Source organism: Aphelocoma coerulescens, chromosome 2 (genome assembly GCF_041296385.1).
Source record: "Aphelocoma coerulescens isolate FSJ_1873_10779 chromosome 2, UR_Acoe_1.0, whole genome shotgun sequence".
In the NCBI taxonomy this organism is placed as follows: domain Eukaryota; kingdom Metazoa; phylum Chordata; class Aves; order Passeriformes; family Corvidae; genus Aphelocoma; species Aphelocoma coerulescens.
Window position 1 is genome coordinate 58,691,227 of NC_091015.1, and position 16,399 is coordinate 58,707,625.

Genomic DNA, 16,399 nt, shown 5'->3' on the forward strand with positions numbered 1-16,399 from the left:
GGATTGTGTAAAGAAATTTGGGAACCCCCAAAACAGATTGTTGATGTCCACAGTGAGTTTTTGCATCTGATTTCCAAGAAAAGCAAGGGTAAGCAGATGGCATTTCCTGAGAAACAGTATGTTCACAATGCAGGGGAGCATTCTGATAAACACTCAGTGTCAGCAGCGTGGATGAAAATGTGGTTGAAGTGAAATGTGGCAGAGGTGATGCATATTGATGTGTACCAAATCATTCTTTTTAGAAATACTGATTTTAGCAGAGTTTGACCAACCTCTCAAGTAACCCGTGTGATATTAACTCCAGGCTCAGTGCTGCTTCGAGCAATGCCAGCTCTGTCACTCAGTTGCTAATGTGGTGACACACAAGCACCTTTGTGCTTTCTTCCATGCTGCTCCTCACATATAGAAGCGGCTCCCTGTAAACATCTGCAAAACTCTCTCATTGTCTTCCTTCAAATCTCTTTTGTCATCATCCCCCCCTCCTCGAGAAAAACCTTGCAGTGGGTGGGACAGCTGTGGGGTGCTGAAATCATTGCTCTGGCCACTATTGTTCCATTGTGCCCTTGTGCTCCCCTGTCTGTCCCCACCTGCTCCATCCGAGCTTACGCGTGGATGCTGGATCTCGGAGAAGGAGCTGCATTTACCTTTTGCATTTCATTACTGCTCGTGGTAAAGGGGCAGACAAAAACGTAACCAAACAAGATTATGCTGGAAAGGAGTACTACATAGGACTCAGAAACTGCATAGTTAAAACTTCGGGGAATTTCAGATTATTTGCAAAGAAGGAACAATTAATGAAGAATTTATTTTGTAGAAGGCAGGGAATTTTCTGATGACAGAACAGGATGATCATCCCAATGCATTCATCACGTAGTCCTTACACACAGAAACATTTCTGGATGACTCTAAGCTTCCCTCTTCTTTAAATATGCAAAAAAAAAATTGGGATGCAGAGCCAATATTTGAACAGAAAGACTTAAGTGAAGATGCCTGGCAGAGCCTGGTTTGTAGCTGGTACGAAAAGAGCAAAGTCCAGAAAGGAAGCAGCCTTAACATTACAACAGTAACACACAAGCCAGCACAGAGCTGTTGACTGATGAAAGAACATCCTCAGGGATGTCACTTCCAGTTTTAGCAAATATCCAGTAAGAAGCAGCAAGAGCAAACCCTGCACCACAACCTCACACACAGCATATCTGTTCTGATCTTATGTACATGTGGCTAATAACTACATATCTAAGTTTGGATTAATGAGTTGTTTCTTACTTGAAGCCTCATGAATAATTTTTTTAGTCTTAGAAAAGTGGACATCACTTTTAATTTATACATTTGCAATTATAATATAGTAATGCATTAGAGTTAAGTAAAAAAGGCAAGTTGTTTTTGACCTGCTGAAAGTGATAAATCCCAGGTTTCTTACACGGAGACCTATGTCCCCCTATTAATTTCTTCCAGCCCTTTCATTTCTTTTATATCCATGCAACCAATAATGAGCAGAGAGCAGCTTTCCTTATTTGTCAGACGTGGCTGAGATGAGCCAAAGGCTCAGACAGACTAGTAGGTTGAAAACAGACAGAGGGAACAGTCACATCAACCTCTGCTTCAGAAACCAAGCTGACATTAGTAACTCTTTGCAACTCTACTTTCAGTTCTTAGGTCTGTGCAGAATGCATCTTAAAACACCATGAAAGTTCTAGTACAAACCATCACAAATTAACTTCTTAGCCCTTGATTTACAACTAATATTTACTCAGTTAGCATTTACCATGCAAATGAGTTGAGTCAAATTCCTTAAGCACACACCTCATCTTGCCCCTACACCAGGGCAATAGTCAGATGCTAGCAAGAGCTCTGGGTGTGCTTACAGCATCAGGATTTTACAAATGGAAGTCTTGAAGAGAGAGTTTTTGCATTGTTTCTGGAATGGATTTTGTTCTGTACACACAGAAGAATCACAGCAGTCATTGAGACTAAGAGTTATCTTTTATAAGGGAATTGATTCTAAGGCTTCTCTTTAACAAGGAAAGATGTAGCTGTAACGTTTTATGAATGCTCTGAGTATAGCTGCAGTTTTCACAGTACAGAGGAATGTGTCTTCTCAGCTTCTCATAAACACATGTTTTATGCAGCCATTAGAGTCAGCAAGAGAACTCTGTACCAGCTCAGGATCTGCTGAGATCAGAAAGTTTCCCTCTTAGCCCTGAGTGCCAAAAAATACCTAAAATATATATTAGATTCTGCCAATTCTGAAAATGCAGTATCACACATAAGTTAGATCTGGCACACAGAGCTACTATCTCTATCAAAGTTCATAAGAAAATACCTCAAATTGTAAAGTAGATAAAGCAAGAAAACCAGAAAGCTGGAATTTTTCCTGCCTTATATTTTTGTAATGCCACATACCACTCAATTCCATATATATATATATAAAATCCTCTTGATTTTCTTTCTTATTTTTTTATTGCAGCAAAGGAACGATCTCTTTGTTGATTACCCCAAAGTTTTACTGGTTCTTTCTTTCAGTGACCCACTGATATTTACAGGCAACAAATAAGATCTGTTCCATAAGGCTTTGATTTGCTGCCACCACAGGAAAACTAAACAGGCAGCAACTTGTAGTAGAGTACAGCATAAATGCAAATCAAAATTTTTTAAACATGACTGCTGGCTCCAGATATCCATCAAAGCTTGATGGCTTATGTACATACTTCAGTCAGCCTTTTTCAGCAGTAAGAAAAAAAGAAATTAGTGTGTTCTTTACAGCAAATGTATTAAGTGTGCTTTACAGGAGCAATCAATCTGCAGTTTGCTTTGTGTAATATTTGAACTATTTCTTTGTACTTGTCATGCTTTGCTGTAGATATAATTTTTTTTTTTGTTAGTGCTACAGCTTTCTTTTTCAGAGCTTTGCATATAGCTGACAGTCAATTCCCACTTCTCTGGTGATGTCACTTAAACGAATAAAGTCCTACCAAGCCCTATCGGATGTAAGAGGTTTTGGCATCCTAGCATTGGGAGCTTACAAGCAACATTTACGTTGGCTGTGATTGAGTTTTGGTTCTTTGTACTCAGTACCTTTATCCAAACAGAAAAATTCCATGTACTTTAGGGTTTCTGCAATCAAGAAGAAAAATAAACATCCTCACTCATCTCATTCACAGATCTGACCGTTAAGAGCTGCATTTTCTAATTTTTTAATGACAAGACGGCATCCTAAAAATTCCAGTGGCCTCTCTGGAAAAACTCAACTGATTTGGACAGTTGTAACAGGAGATGTTTTATGTCAAAGCGGGTGTGTCATGTCAGCTTTCAGAGCATGGTACACAGTTAAAGCAGCAATTGTAGATAATCAAATTTCCGTAAATTCCTGGTTCTGCCAGGTGATGTGGAAGCTGAAGTCTGCATCTTTTTCATGTTGATTTTTTTTGCATTGATCTTAGGCTATCCTTTCTGTGGACAGAATTTTATCAAGACATCTCAAAAAAAAATCTTTACAGACTAATGGGATGCTCGTAGTTCAAATAAAGAAGATGCTTCTGCTGTAATCTGGACTGGGGAGGAGAGTCGCTGTGTTCTTAAAATCATATGTGCCAACTCTTTGCCAGAAATCACCTGTCACAAACTCCTTTCCACGCATGTTCTGGGGTTGCTATTTGGAGGAGATATTTTTCCTAAAAGCCAATCAGGACTGAATGTGCTAACTCAATTAACAGGAGGCCTCTTTAGTCCCATGTAAAAAATAGTTACTGAGTCTCAAAGAGGTCTGTAACCAGAGCTGTCACTATCCCTAACATATCTATGCTCAACACCCATATTTTTGCTGTGCCACTTATTCTCATTAATTTACCAGATGCTGACTCTGTTCTGATTTCTGCACATGTATGTTGAGGTCTTTCTTGACTGTAGTGGTGACTTTCACTCCAGGAGACAGTCTGTGCCAACTTACTGCTGACATGAGGATCTCCTGTGAGCTTTAACTAATTTCCTTGTATCTGTGCTGTGCTGTCTTGCACAATCCACCCTCACTTACTGGAGGTCAGTTATTGACGTATGGAGCACTGTTATGTGTTTGACCTCAGTGTCGACATGTAGAAAATTCTGGAAGGGTCAGGGTGTCCAGAAGCCAATTCCAATTTTCCAGATTTAGGATGTGATCCTGGACACAAGCAGGCAGAGCATGGGACCTGCTTGATACTCTGCTGGATGGCCCTTGGCTATCAAGCAGACCCACCCAGATTTTTTACTGAGAAGCATGAACTGGGCTAATTTTTAGCAAGTACTAAGCAAATATGCTGGTTTATGGGAGGATAGATGAGGGAAAAATCAGTGCTCCAGATGGATGGAGGAGCCCAGCTCTAATCTACCAACACCACCACTGCAAGCAACCCCTGTGGTCACCTTAACAAAGAGCACTACTGTTCCTCTACATGACAAGCTGCTGCCAACACACCCTCTGTCACGCTTCATGGCCCAGATCTGCCTCCTCTCTTCCAGCAAGAAAATGGCCTGAATGCCAGCACTGAGCACAGACTGTTGTTCCAAATAAGCCCATGCTCTTCCAGGTCCTGGTACAAAGGCTGCAGACAAAAACCTGAAGGCTGTCCCCAGAAGTGGCTCAGTTTGATGGTTGCTGTGCCAGTGTCACTTCTGTATGTGTGCCAGAAAGAACAGGTTTGGCAAAAGATTGAGCAGGAATTGTCATAGCAACCGAGACTGCAGAAGGACGAGCAGCCATAAGATGCTGTAACCTGGAAAATTCCTGTACATTTTATGCAGGAGAGGACAGCAGCAAAATGGATGTAGGAACTTGGGTTTGTCTTTGCAGTATATCAGCTTTCACTTATGCTTGTCCATCAATGTCACTCAATGTGTTCTGCAGCAAAGGCATGACCTTACAAAGTCTCGTGTGAGATAGTCTAAAGTTCCCCATATAGTGTTGGTCCATGAACATCTTTAAAATCTCTGGTTTTCTTTCTATTCATGCATCAGCCAGGTCTCTCTTTTGGGCTCTCATAATTTTGTTACCATGTCTGTTGTCAAATTTTACTGTAAAGAACCCTTCAGCTTTCTTCTTTCCTGGAAGGTTATAATGTGCTTTTTGAATGTTTGCCATAGTTAACTAATGTGTTGCTTTTCTGTGTACTCTGGCAACAGGATTAAGAAGCAAGGCTTTGTAGATAAGAATACTGTCTGATGTATAATTGTTCCATGCAGCCTTGGGATCAATACGTCCCTCAGAACAGATACACAGCTCCCATTTGCATGGAAGGAAGTAGCTACATAAATAAAGCACATGAAATGCACAGCTCTGTAGCCTTCCTATGAGGCGATAAAATAATTTTTTATACCTTTCATCCACATCAATCTCTATTCATCCGACCAGTTCACAGGAAAGGCATTAGCTGCTAAATGTTCTTTACTTCCTCAGATACCAAACCTCCATAAGACTCTATAAACTGAGCTTTGTGTAGCCTCAAAAGCTTGGTTTTTTTCTGTCAGTGCGTGTGTGCATAACTCCCACTAACTTCTGAAGGTGTTAGACAGTATATATATATATGTGTGTGTGTGTGTGTGTGTGTGTGTGTACCATACAGAGAACAGGCTTCAAAGGTTTGACTTCAGTAGCATGTCCCTTATACTAGTGGCAGATATTTTTCAGCACACCCGGTTGAGAAGTGGTAGTCAGGTCTATCAGACAATTTCCAAAAGCCTGATCCAAAGGAACTTTCACAGAATGTGGGTGTTTATCATAGGATTTTAATTTCACTACAAGGTAAACAACTGGCAAAATAAATACATCATATTTCTAAATAAGCATGTATTTACCTATGCCTGGCTCAGAAGTGGGTAGATGATGGGAAAAGCTGCAGCCTGGGACTCACAAGGATTTTGCAGAATGTCCCTGGGGCAAAAGCAGGAAAGCCTGAGCTTTTTCAGAAGGGGAATTGAAAAAGCTTTTCTGTCAAGCCTGTTGCCCATTGAAAACCCCGAACATGAACTGGTGTTGATCAAACTGTTGCTTGCAAGATCTTGTGGTGATGATGCCCTAAAAGTAGACTCTAGTAAAATAGCAAGAGTGTTCTTTGAAAACGTTTTTCCTTCTGCATGTTTAGGAACCTATTCTTGGAGTCTTTTCAGCTTCCAAACAAAAGTCTTTTCAAGGAACACAATCTTTGCTTTTCCAGCTAAGCAATCAGGTTTTTGTACCAAGGCAAACTATTTCAACAAGAGAGATCAGTGCTAGAACACAGACCTAGCCCTGCGTTTCCCTTATCCTGTATAATTACCAGAACTCATGAGCCTTTTCATTTTGGTTGTTCTGTATCTGGACAAAAGCAGGTATTGGATCTTCAACTACTTCTGCAAGAGGAGCACTTGTTTTTTTTCTAACACAGTCAATGAGGGTTCTAGAACCACTGGAAAAAATTCCCAGATTTGAGAATGAATATAGAAGTGATAATTTGTACCGACACTGCTGACTTTGCCCACTGGGTTTCTTGGAAAATCCATGTTCTTGCATTAAAGTTTTTTTTATTTGTTTTGTTTTTCTGTAACCAAGAGTTACCTACTCCAACAAGGACTGTAAAAAAACATGGAGGAAAGAGGGATGTGGCAAAGCCCTTCTGAAGAGCTCTTTTCAGAGAGGAAGGCCTTTGAGAAGAGAGAATCCACAATGCTTGAAAGTTCTCTAGAAGATATTGGTCTGCCTTTTTAACAATGGCCAAGATCATTCAAACCTGAAAAAGAGAGTTAAAATTCAGTTTACACTGGTGGTGGCAGATGTCAACCTGCCTCCCCTCTACACTTCCTTAATGCAACAAAAACCACAAAACATTTTGTTCTTGTTCATAGGAATTTTTCTTCCTGGCTTTTAATGCTGTCAGCAAAAATACTATCAAACATCTTGTGGAGTTTTATACCCTGGTAAATTTAGCTCTTCAGATTCTCACAGACAGCAGAGCTATGTTACCCCTGGGTGTTCTTAAGTTGACGAGCACAAGTCACTATTTATTTTAGGGTGACTCTAGCCTAAAAAGGGAGATTTGAATATCTGGGAAGACACCTGATGTTGAGAAAGAGTAGAATATTAGAGATAGTCTAAGAACTGACTGGTGTTCACCTGGACCTTTTCTTTCTGTGAATGTGGACTGGTCCATTGCTCAGCATCTGCTGGCTTCCTACAGTGTAGAAGAGATCAAAGTGCCAGTCCTAAACAATTTCACAGCCTTTCTGTGGTTAAGAAAAATGACTGTGCCCAAGCTGTTCCTTTCCAGTCCCAACCTGCTCAAGTCGTTGTTAGCTTTTGTAGAATCAGGCAGGGAAGACAGCTGTGATTTGGCATCCTGACTTGTTTGAAACAAAGCCCTTCTAGATGCATGACTGTGAGACATGAATAACATCATGGTTATCGCATCACAGTCATAGCCCAATTTATACCTTCCCAATTACAGCTGGAAATAACTGTGAAGGGACATAAGGGCATGAAACAGATGAGATGTACAATTTCCGTGGACATGTATAAGTTTATCTTCAGGGAAACTCTTACCACTGCTGTTAGCACTGCATTCAAAGACTGTTGTGAAGTCTTTACAATATCATCTCTTTTCTCCTTTCAGACAAGCCCTGTGGGGACCCGCCGTCCTTCCCCCACACCATCCTGCATGGCCACACTGGCTTTGAGATGGGGGACGAGCTGCTGTACGTTTGTGCCCAGGGGTACGTCATGGGCAACAAGGAGACGGCGTTCACGCTGCTCTGCAACAGCTGCGGCGAGTGGTACGGGCAGGTCCAGGCCTGTGTCAAAGGTGAGCTCACCCAGCACATGGAGCATCCCTCTGGGAGGGAGTGTCTCCCAGCAGCCTACTCACATGGTTCCAGGATTGTAAGGGTGTGCCCCAGGCACCTGCAGTCCCAGTAAAGGTCTTGGTGAATGTCTTAGCTGGCCCAACAGGAATTTTACAATCCCATTGGTAGACATCTCCAAGAAACCACAGGAAAAGACAACTTTCTCACACTTATACAAACATAAATTTTCTCTCTAGGTAGAATCCACTCAATATAAAAACTTTGTCCCCCAGCTTTTTGTAAGAAGTCAGTTTGGCTGATCAGAGCTTTGACTAGGCCTTTCCTTTAGCATTAACATTCTTGCACTTCTGCCCTTACACGTATGATAAATGCTGCTTCCTTTTGTCAGGTTGGGAACATTAAAGACCTATGTTAGTTAAGAGAGCTGTCTGTGCCACTCAAATAAACTGTGACCCAAAAAGTGTATGATTTTTTAATTTGTCCCAATAAAAAGGCAAACAGTTTTTAACTTGTACCATGCCTCCAGGACTTTTGTCTACAAACACAAGAGTAGCTGCCCAGATATTTACTCCATTAAAAAAATAAAAGTGGATTTTCTTACCAAATGGCTTGACTCAAGAAAAGATTTTTCTAAAAACCCCCAAAACCACAAAACCCCCAAGCAAATTGTAAAATGACATTTCCTTAATTTAAACCTCAATAAAATCCACCTTTATGTGTTAGTTAAATTCTGCAGCAGTCTTTTAACTTTCCCCTTGTTTAAACACAGGCTAAACTGTTCCATGAGTTCAGGTGTGGATGTAACCTGAATTCTGCTTTCTCATGTTACCCTGCTCCATGCATAAACCCACCATTTTTTCCGGTATTTAAGAATGGTCATCAGAGAATCTTAGTACTTTTGAGAGGGATATCACATCTTTAAGGTAATATTTCTGGCAAAATAGAAACATTTTAAGCAAAGGAATGGGCAGCTGTTGGGTACCTGAGCTATCTATGTGGGCTAGAGTTACTATGTCCATTTCAGAACCTATATATTCCTTAATGTCCAGAGGCTTGCAAGGAGTTTTTTTACTCATGAATATACCATCAGGCAATGGATAATCATGAGAAAAGGTCAAACTTGTTCTTAGTAGAAATAGGTCATGTCTGTGCACCAGGGAACCAGATTCTCAAACCCATCCAACTGGTATAGATACAAAAAACCTAAAAAATGAAAGCACCAGGGTTTTTCTGAACTCTTTCAGCTTCTAAAACTGTTTTTACAAACAGCAGTTCAGATGATTAAGCAAAGCAATGCAGGGCATAAAGGTGGAATGTGGAGGGAAAAAGGAGAAAAAAGAGTATTTACATCTGATCATAGAATAAAGAATCATAGAAAAGTTTAGGTTGGAAAGAACCTTTAAAAGTCATCTAGTCCAACACCCCTACGATAAGCAGGTACATCTTCAGCAAACCCAGTGGGTCTGAATCTTCTATAATCTGCACCAAACTGATAATTCTTTTTCCTTCACTGGGGTTGGTGGAAACGCTAACTTCATCACACGTAGACATAGAGCTGTTTTACACCAAAGTAAGGAAGGGAAAGAATCAGGCCATTTAAGTTGTGTGTGTTTTACTGTTTTCTCTGGATAAATAGTCTATTTCCCCTGTTTTGCCTGAGCCTTTCACACAGCTGCAGGGGAGAGAAAAATATTTTTAAAAGAAATAGGAAAGTGTGGCTGTAAAATCACAAACATCAACACTGAAACTTGGGAGCAGATGTGATATTGTGGATTATGATTTTTTAAATAATTTAAATGCTGGGGGGCTTCCTCTGATTAATATTTTTCAAATGCTTTAAGGAGATGGGATAAAAAATACAATAATTGTTCAAGTAATAATTATATATTTAATCCTCCTGATCATAATTCTTTAAGAAAGAAGACTTTACAGGATGATTAAAACGTGTGATACTAGGTTTCATTATTTTTAAACAAAGTAAGAATCCAATGAAAAAGAACAACAACAAAAAGGAATTTAATTAAAAGGAACCCGGTTTAGAGTTGACTGATATTTTGGGGTCATAGGAGAGAGAATAACAATTATTAAGTACTCCAGAAGTCAGCACACAGACTGATTTTTAAGTGCTTTGAGGCACAAGAGCACCTTCCCTATTATGAAGGCAGATGATGGGACTTCATAGAGAATTTATATTCCTGTTGGCAGACTGGACCACTTCTGTCCTAACAGGCTGACATTAATGGAAATGTTCATGAAGCCACTTCAGAGAATATTTATGTGCTATGTTTAGAACCTGGTAAGATGATACAGTGCCCTTGCTCTGCATCTGTGCTGGGTGAGCAACTGGGAAATGTGAAGTGGTCCCAATGCTCTTACCCCAACACAAGGAGACCACGGGGACAAAACTCCGGTCAGAGCGTTGAGACCTATAAGGTTCCTACATCTTGCACTCTCTGAGACTAGGGAAAAGTCACTATACTGCTCTCTGCTGCTTACTCCACATCATCTGTGGAAGAGTGATAACATTTATCCAATTTCATAAAGCTTGCTGGGATTTGTGGGTGTTACACCTTGAGTACCATTGTTCTACTTGGTAACTACCCCATTATAATACTCAGCTGTCCAGGCAGAATATCAGACTAAACAGCAGTAATTGCATGTTTTTCTTGTTTGTGTAAAAATGTCAGACTGGCTTTACATTCCCAGTTGCTCACACAGAGCAAATATGGAATCACAGAACTATCATCACAGCAGTGTCTAAATATAGCACTTAAACGTTCTTTGAAGTCTCTTTGTGATCATCTTTCCTCACTGTTTTGATCCAGTAAGAAGAGATACAGTCCATTCTGGCACTTGGGATATAAGTGTGCAGCTATACAGTTGGCAGATTAGCAAATTAAAATTTAAAAAATACAGATATAATCAAATAGACATATAATGAAAAATACCTGGCAAAGCTTGGCTCTGGGCATAACTGAACAAAATAATTTTGGCATTATATTAAGTGGGTTCTGGATACCATAAAGTAGGATGGAAATTAGGAAAGCAGTATGTTACAAATGGCTATAATGTACATTGTGCACACCAGGTAATAGACAGTAATTTTTAATTAAGATGCTTTTAAAGAGAAAAAGTAACTCTGTTTCCTGTAATACTTTGCCATGAAAAGACGCTGTGTTCTAGCTGAAAACACAGGGATATTCAGCCCAACAAAGCAACCTTAAGGAGAGAACAGGGAAACACATGGATTTTGCCATTTATTATATTTTCTTTTTCTGTGGAGCGAATGCATTTGCTTCACAAAATATATCCTGAAGAACATTGTAGTAAGGTCTGAAAGCAGATGCATATGTGCCATGCTGTGTCTGTCCTGCAAGCACAGAAACTAAACTGACAATTGCTAAATGCCATTTGTTTATTTCCCAAAATAAACCATGAGTTCAATAGCAGAAGCATTAATACCAGCACTTCAGTGGCGGGGGTCAGGGTTGGTCTGTATTAGGCTACATTCTTTAGGGTTTGCTTCCTCAAAGAGAAGGCAGATGAGATGGCTGGGAAATCATGCTCCATCTCTGCCCTAAAACTGGCTCAGAAGAATGTCATGTATCTATCCTTCTCCCTGGATTGTTTTGGGGTTTTACAGCTATATGCTTGTGGCAGGAGAGTCTGTATCTTCTACACATCTAAGGAATCTCTCCAGTGACAACACTTGGATACTCATCTAGTGTGTTCCAAGGTAGCCTAACTTTTCAAGGATCATCCTTCTGATGTCAGTTTAAGGAGGAATTGGCTGATTTTGACCACTTAATCTGCAGCTACTAGTCTTTTTGCCTGTCTCAACAATTTGCATTACTTCAAACATTGCTTTCTGAGTTTTCAAGAATTATATTGATTCACATTCATGTGGTCCATAAACATGACTAGTTAGCACAATTTCTTTTTGGTTTTTTATTTTTAATGAGGGCGATCAAACAAAATGTCTCTGGCTTTTGATCTTATTTGAGAATGCTTTTTTTTTTTTTTTTCATTCTGAGAGTGCAAAGGAAGAGTTGTGACAGACAAATATAATCAGCTACAAATATGTCCATGGCCTGTCAAAACAATTGTTATGATAAACTTTGGTTCCCTTTTCAGGCCTGTCACTGGGGGGTTGTATTAGATTAATGTAACGTATCGATCTAGCATGAACTGATTCTGCCAAATGGAATAAGCTAAAAAAATTTTGATGGGTTATTTATTTATATTAGCAGGCTTTCTGCTGGAATAAAAATTATCCTCTTTCTTGTAGCTATTGCAAAAGACTGAAGGCAACACGATTTCTATAAAGCATATTGTGGTTGACTAGAGAAAAGTTTGTGTGCCTGATCCAAACCAAATAGATAATTCTTTGAGATACTGTAGTTCACAAATCTGACTGATCTTAGGCAAATTGGTCCACATGCACTTTTCCTTCCCACCCTTAAAGACAGATGCTGTCTTGTTAATGTTTGCTGTAGCTACTTTGAGATTCTTAGAATAAAGATGTTTTTGTGCAGTACAAATGTTTATAATGATGGTCTACAGAGAATCAAGTTTCAATTTCCTGTACTCTAAAAATACACCCATAAAATATGCAGCGCACTTTATGGTTGTTCAAAATAGCAACACTCAAAATAGAGCTTGGATGCCAATATGCTATCTAGAAGAAAAATTAAACTGATCCTAGAGTGTGGAAAACCAGACTCTTTGTTTCTGCCTGTCTCTATGTTTGGTCACTCTTTTCACATTAGGATCAAAAACTGAAGGACATGAAAGCTCTATAGGACTGGACACTTCCTGGAAAGGATTAATTATGAATTAAAAGGATTTTACCTTTAATTGAGCTTCACATCTTTGGTAGTATGTCACTTCAGCATCTCTTGCTGTAAAGTGTTCATTTCAGACTCAGTAATCCCTCAGACAGGGAATTAAAACTCACTGATCCGTGAGTCTGCCAGACGAGGGTATGGTCAAGATGTAGCAATTATCAAATATAGAAAGATTTTGGTCTTGGATAAATGAACTTCTGTTCTGGCTCTTCTTAAAACCAGACCTGCCTAGGTAGAAAGGAAGATGCAATCACTTTTAAATCAAGTTGTTGGGGTTTTTTTGCTAGTGGTTTTAAAAATGTGTATAAATAATGGTTACAACTTTTTGGATAAGAGGTGGAGCTGAGTCTAGTTTGGTTGTTGCTCATCAGTACCAACACTAAAATTCAGGGAACTGGAGAGTTCAGGAAAGTGCTGAGGAGGTGAGCAAAAAGAAGTGCAGAAGTTGTGCAACCTATTCCTGGAAGTTCACGTTGGACTTAAAAGATTGTCATGGTAACACAGAATCACTAAATACTGACTCCAAGTCCCATTTGGAGGTCTGAGGCCCAGAAGAAAGAATAGAGTATTATTACTGTGTAAGTCAATCCAGGATCATATAAATCAAAGCTTCAGAGTAAGGGGGTCTGCATTTCCTTTGATGGTTAGAGAGCTCAATAGTTGCTTTCATTCTGGCATGCAATAAGCTAACGTTAGTCATGTTGATAGTCTTTCCTATAAACTCTACAAATAGAGGAGATTGAATATGAAAATATGTTAGAGCAGCTTTACAGCTTGGACCACAATCTGATTGTGAGAGGGAACAAGACTCCCTTATGTGGTGACGAGCAGTGCATAATGAGCTCCAATCTCAGGATCTCTTTAGACTACAATGGGCTTTTTCTTCCCTCAGCTTTGCATTAAGAAAACACCAATTCGTTTCTCTACAGGCAGGATCAGGCCCAAAGACAGCAAGGATTGATGGAGACTTGACCAATGGTTCAACAATCCTTTAATATGTTCTGATAGAGTGAGGACTTGCATTTTCTTAGAAGCACATGCTTTTTCCTGTTGTGCCTCCACAGGACCTTCTCCTAGAGGGCTGAAACGACATGCCACGGGAAACACTAAAGGGAAAGAGCTTCAAAATCTATAAAAAGTGTGTTACTACAGTTGTTAAGCATTCTCCAATGATCCACTCATACATAAGGTGCTGGTCAATGAGATGAATACTAGCTACCCATTCATACTGCTAACTAAAAAAGAGCTCTGGAGGAAACAACGCAAGCACATGGATGTAAATTTTGTTCGTGGATGTGTGTGCCTGCTCTAGAACGCCATAACATAAAAATTACTGTTTGAGCCTCAGCTGGATTACTGTAGTGTGAAAAGTAAAGGAGTGGCAAAACCAGAGGTTACAAGAGACACAGAGGTGAAGACAGACTGGTGTGATGATTCAACTCAAAAAAGAAAACAATGACCATAACAACTGGTAAATGGTGACTTCTCACACTATGATGTTCCAGTTCATATCCATGCAAAACACCTATAGGCTGTCCTCAGACACACTGGATTTTGGTGAAGCAAACATGCCAGATATCAGCTTCTAGCAGGAGTCTGGATGATAAGAGGATGAAATAGTTTGAGGCACGATTTCTATGCAAAGAGAGCACCAATCAGGTAGAAAAATTCTGAAGTGAAAGCAAGAGAAGGGACAAAGTGAGACTAGTGTTTGATGGTTAGTAGAAGTGCTACATTGTGATGGATAGTACCATACAGAACTTCATGAATTTGTTGCTAAAGTGCCTTGGTATTCAGAGTTATCCTCCATTCATTTGCAGAAGTCTGAAATACTATTGGAAAAGATTTCAGGATTAATGAGAAAAGTGAGAGTCCTACCAGGAAGCTTTCCACTCTAAGAGTTGTATGCCCCTGACTGTTAAATCATCCTTGCACCAGACAGAAGTTTTTTCCTGCTTTGGAGAGGATAGGGAGGATCTAGAGGATTACATAAGCAGATGAGGACACTGGGGCCAGGAGGGAGAGAAGGTCTGTTGTTGGCACTTCCTGTGAGATGAGAGGACCTGCTAAGAACATCCAGCTCTCCAGCATGATAGCTTTCACAGAGGGATTAACTCTCTGCAGGCTATGTCACACTTTTGGGTTTCCTTAGCATAACTGCTTTGGTTTCTGGTAGACCCAGATGCTATTCCAAGGAAAATACCTCTTGCTAATGCTCATTCTGTTTTGGCACCTGGCTTAAGCTGTTCTGGCAAAAAGTGAGATGGTGTGAGCTGTATCACTGCTAAGTGGTTTTGGTCAGACTGGTTTGACAATATTTCTAATCTTTCTTAAGAGCAGACCCAATATAGCTCTGCCAGAAGTCTGGGAACCAGTCTCCAAGGAGAATGTGACTCAGGCGGAAATTGAGGTGGGCCCCAGATGAAAATGTAATTCAAAATTGGTTGAGTGTAAAAAGGCAAAAAAAGATAAGGCTTTATGAATGCATTCATCTGTAATACAGGTTCTCCTATTAATTTCTTGTTTTCCGTGTCATGCCAGGTCTATTGCTTCACTGTCTTCATGAAAGACTAAACACCCTCTTAAAAAGAAAAAATTCTCACCATGATTCAGTTTGTTTTATTTTCCATATCCCAAGGCACTACTTTTTATGACTTCTAATGCCAGTATAAATCTCAGAAATTACATCAACTTTCTATCGAGTAAAACTTGTGTGAGCTGAAAATCAACCACCCTGTCTAGTTTGGAAAATTTTTCATTGAGCTAAGGCTTTAGAATAGTGGAAGAAATATAAATTACAATGCACTATTCCATTCAAATTCAAACATTTAGCTTCATGCTTTGAGTCAAGTCTATTTTGCTATGAGTGGTAGGTCTTTTGAGTATTTCTAAATCAAACTCAAGCTCTGCAATGAATCTGCCTCTCTGTTGCACTCAGCTTTTTTACTAGTTTGATTTTGTGTTGTTTTTTTTTCTCTTTTCTCCGTGGCAACATTTAATTCTTTAAAATTGGAAGCCTGAGAGTTGATTACCGACAGACAGTATTATCACATTAACTAGGTGTTAGACTTTAAGTGTTGCAGACGGAGTTTTCCAGCCTTGCAGGGTGCATCTTGCTTTCTTCAGATGAAAACAAGCAGAACTCAGTGTCAGCCTTGGTGGTGGAGCCTGCCTCAGTAAGCTCTGAAGAGGTCTTATGGAATAAGAAATACTGTTCTGGCCCCAGCTGTTGTATCACTGTAACACCAAGGTGATTGAAGGAAAGCAGTATAATGATAATAACGTACCTTGATATCTTGAGCATAAGGTACTGAATATAATTCTTTAAAATCATCTGGCTCAAAAGGGTTGCAGTTGTTTCTGTAACACTTCTAGTTTTGTCTGGGTTTGGTTTTTTTAATTATCAATTAATAATTGATAAAATTTTTGCTATACGTTTCTCTCCACACACATTTCTTGCTTGAATAAGATGAAGGTTTTTTCCAAAGTCTGGCAAAGAGTCATACTTGGGAGAGAAAAGCTTTGAGAAAACAATAAGCAATTGAAGAAAGTCTCCTAACTGCAGATAGTGAGTTATTTATATGCATTTTTAAATCTGGAAAGGTAAGACATTAGCAGTTAGCATTGACAAGTATTGTGATTTTTTTTAAAAAACTTGAAACTGAGTAACAGTTCAAGGACCATGCACTTTTCAAATAAACAATAACACAGAATGAAAAATACTGACTAAAAGTCACTTCTCATTG

General features: G+C 39.5%; 1 protein-coding gene across 1 annotated transcript in view; it reads left to right on the forward strand.

Moving 5' to 3' along the window:
- SUSD5 (sushi domain containing 5) overlaps nt 1-16,399 on the forward strand; it is a 39,456-nt gene that overhangs the window by 21,397 nt on the left and 1,660 nt on the right. The window contains exon 4 of the mRNA XM_069007725.1: nt 7,617-7,805. Coding sequence (XP_068863826.1) covers nt 7,617-7,805 — 189 coding nt within the window. The remainder of the gene's footprint in view (nt 1-7,616; nt 7,806-16,399) is intronic.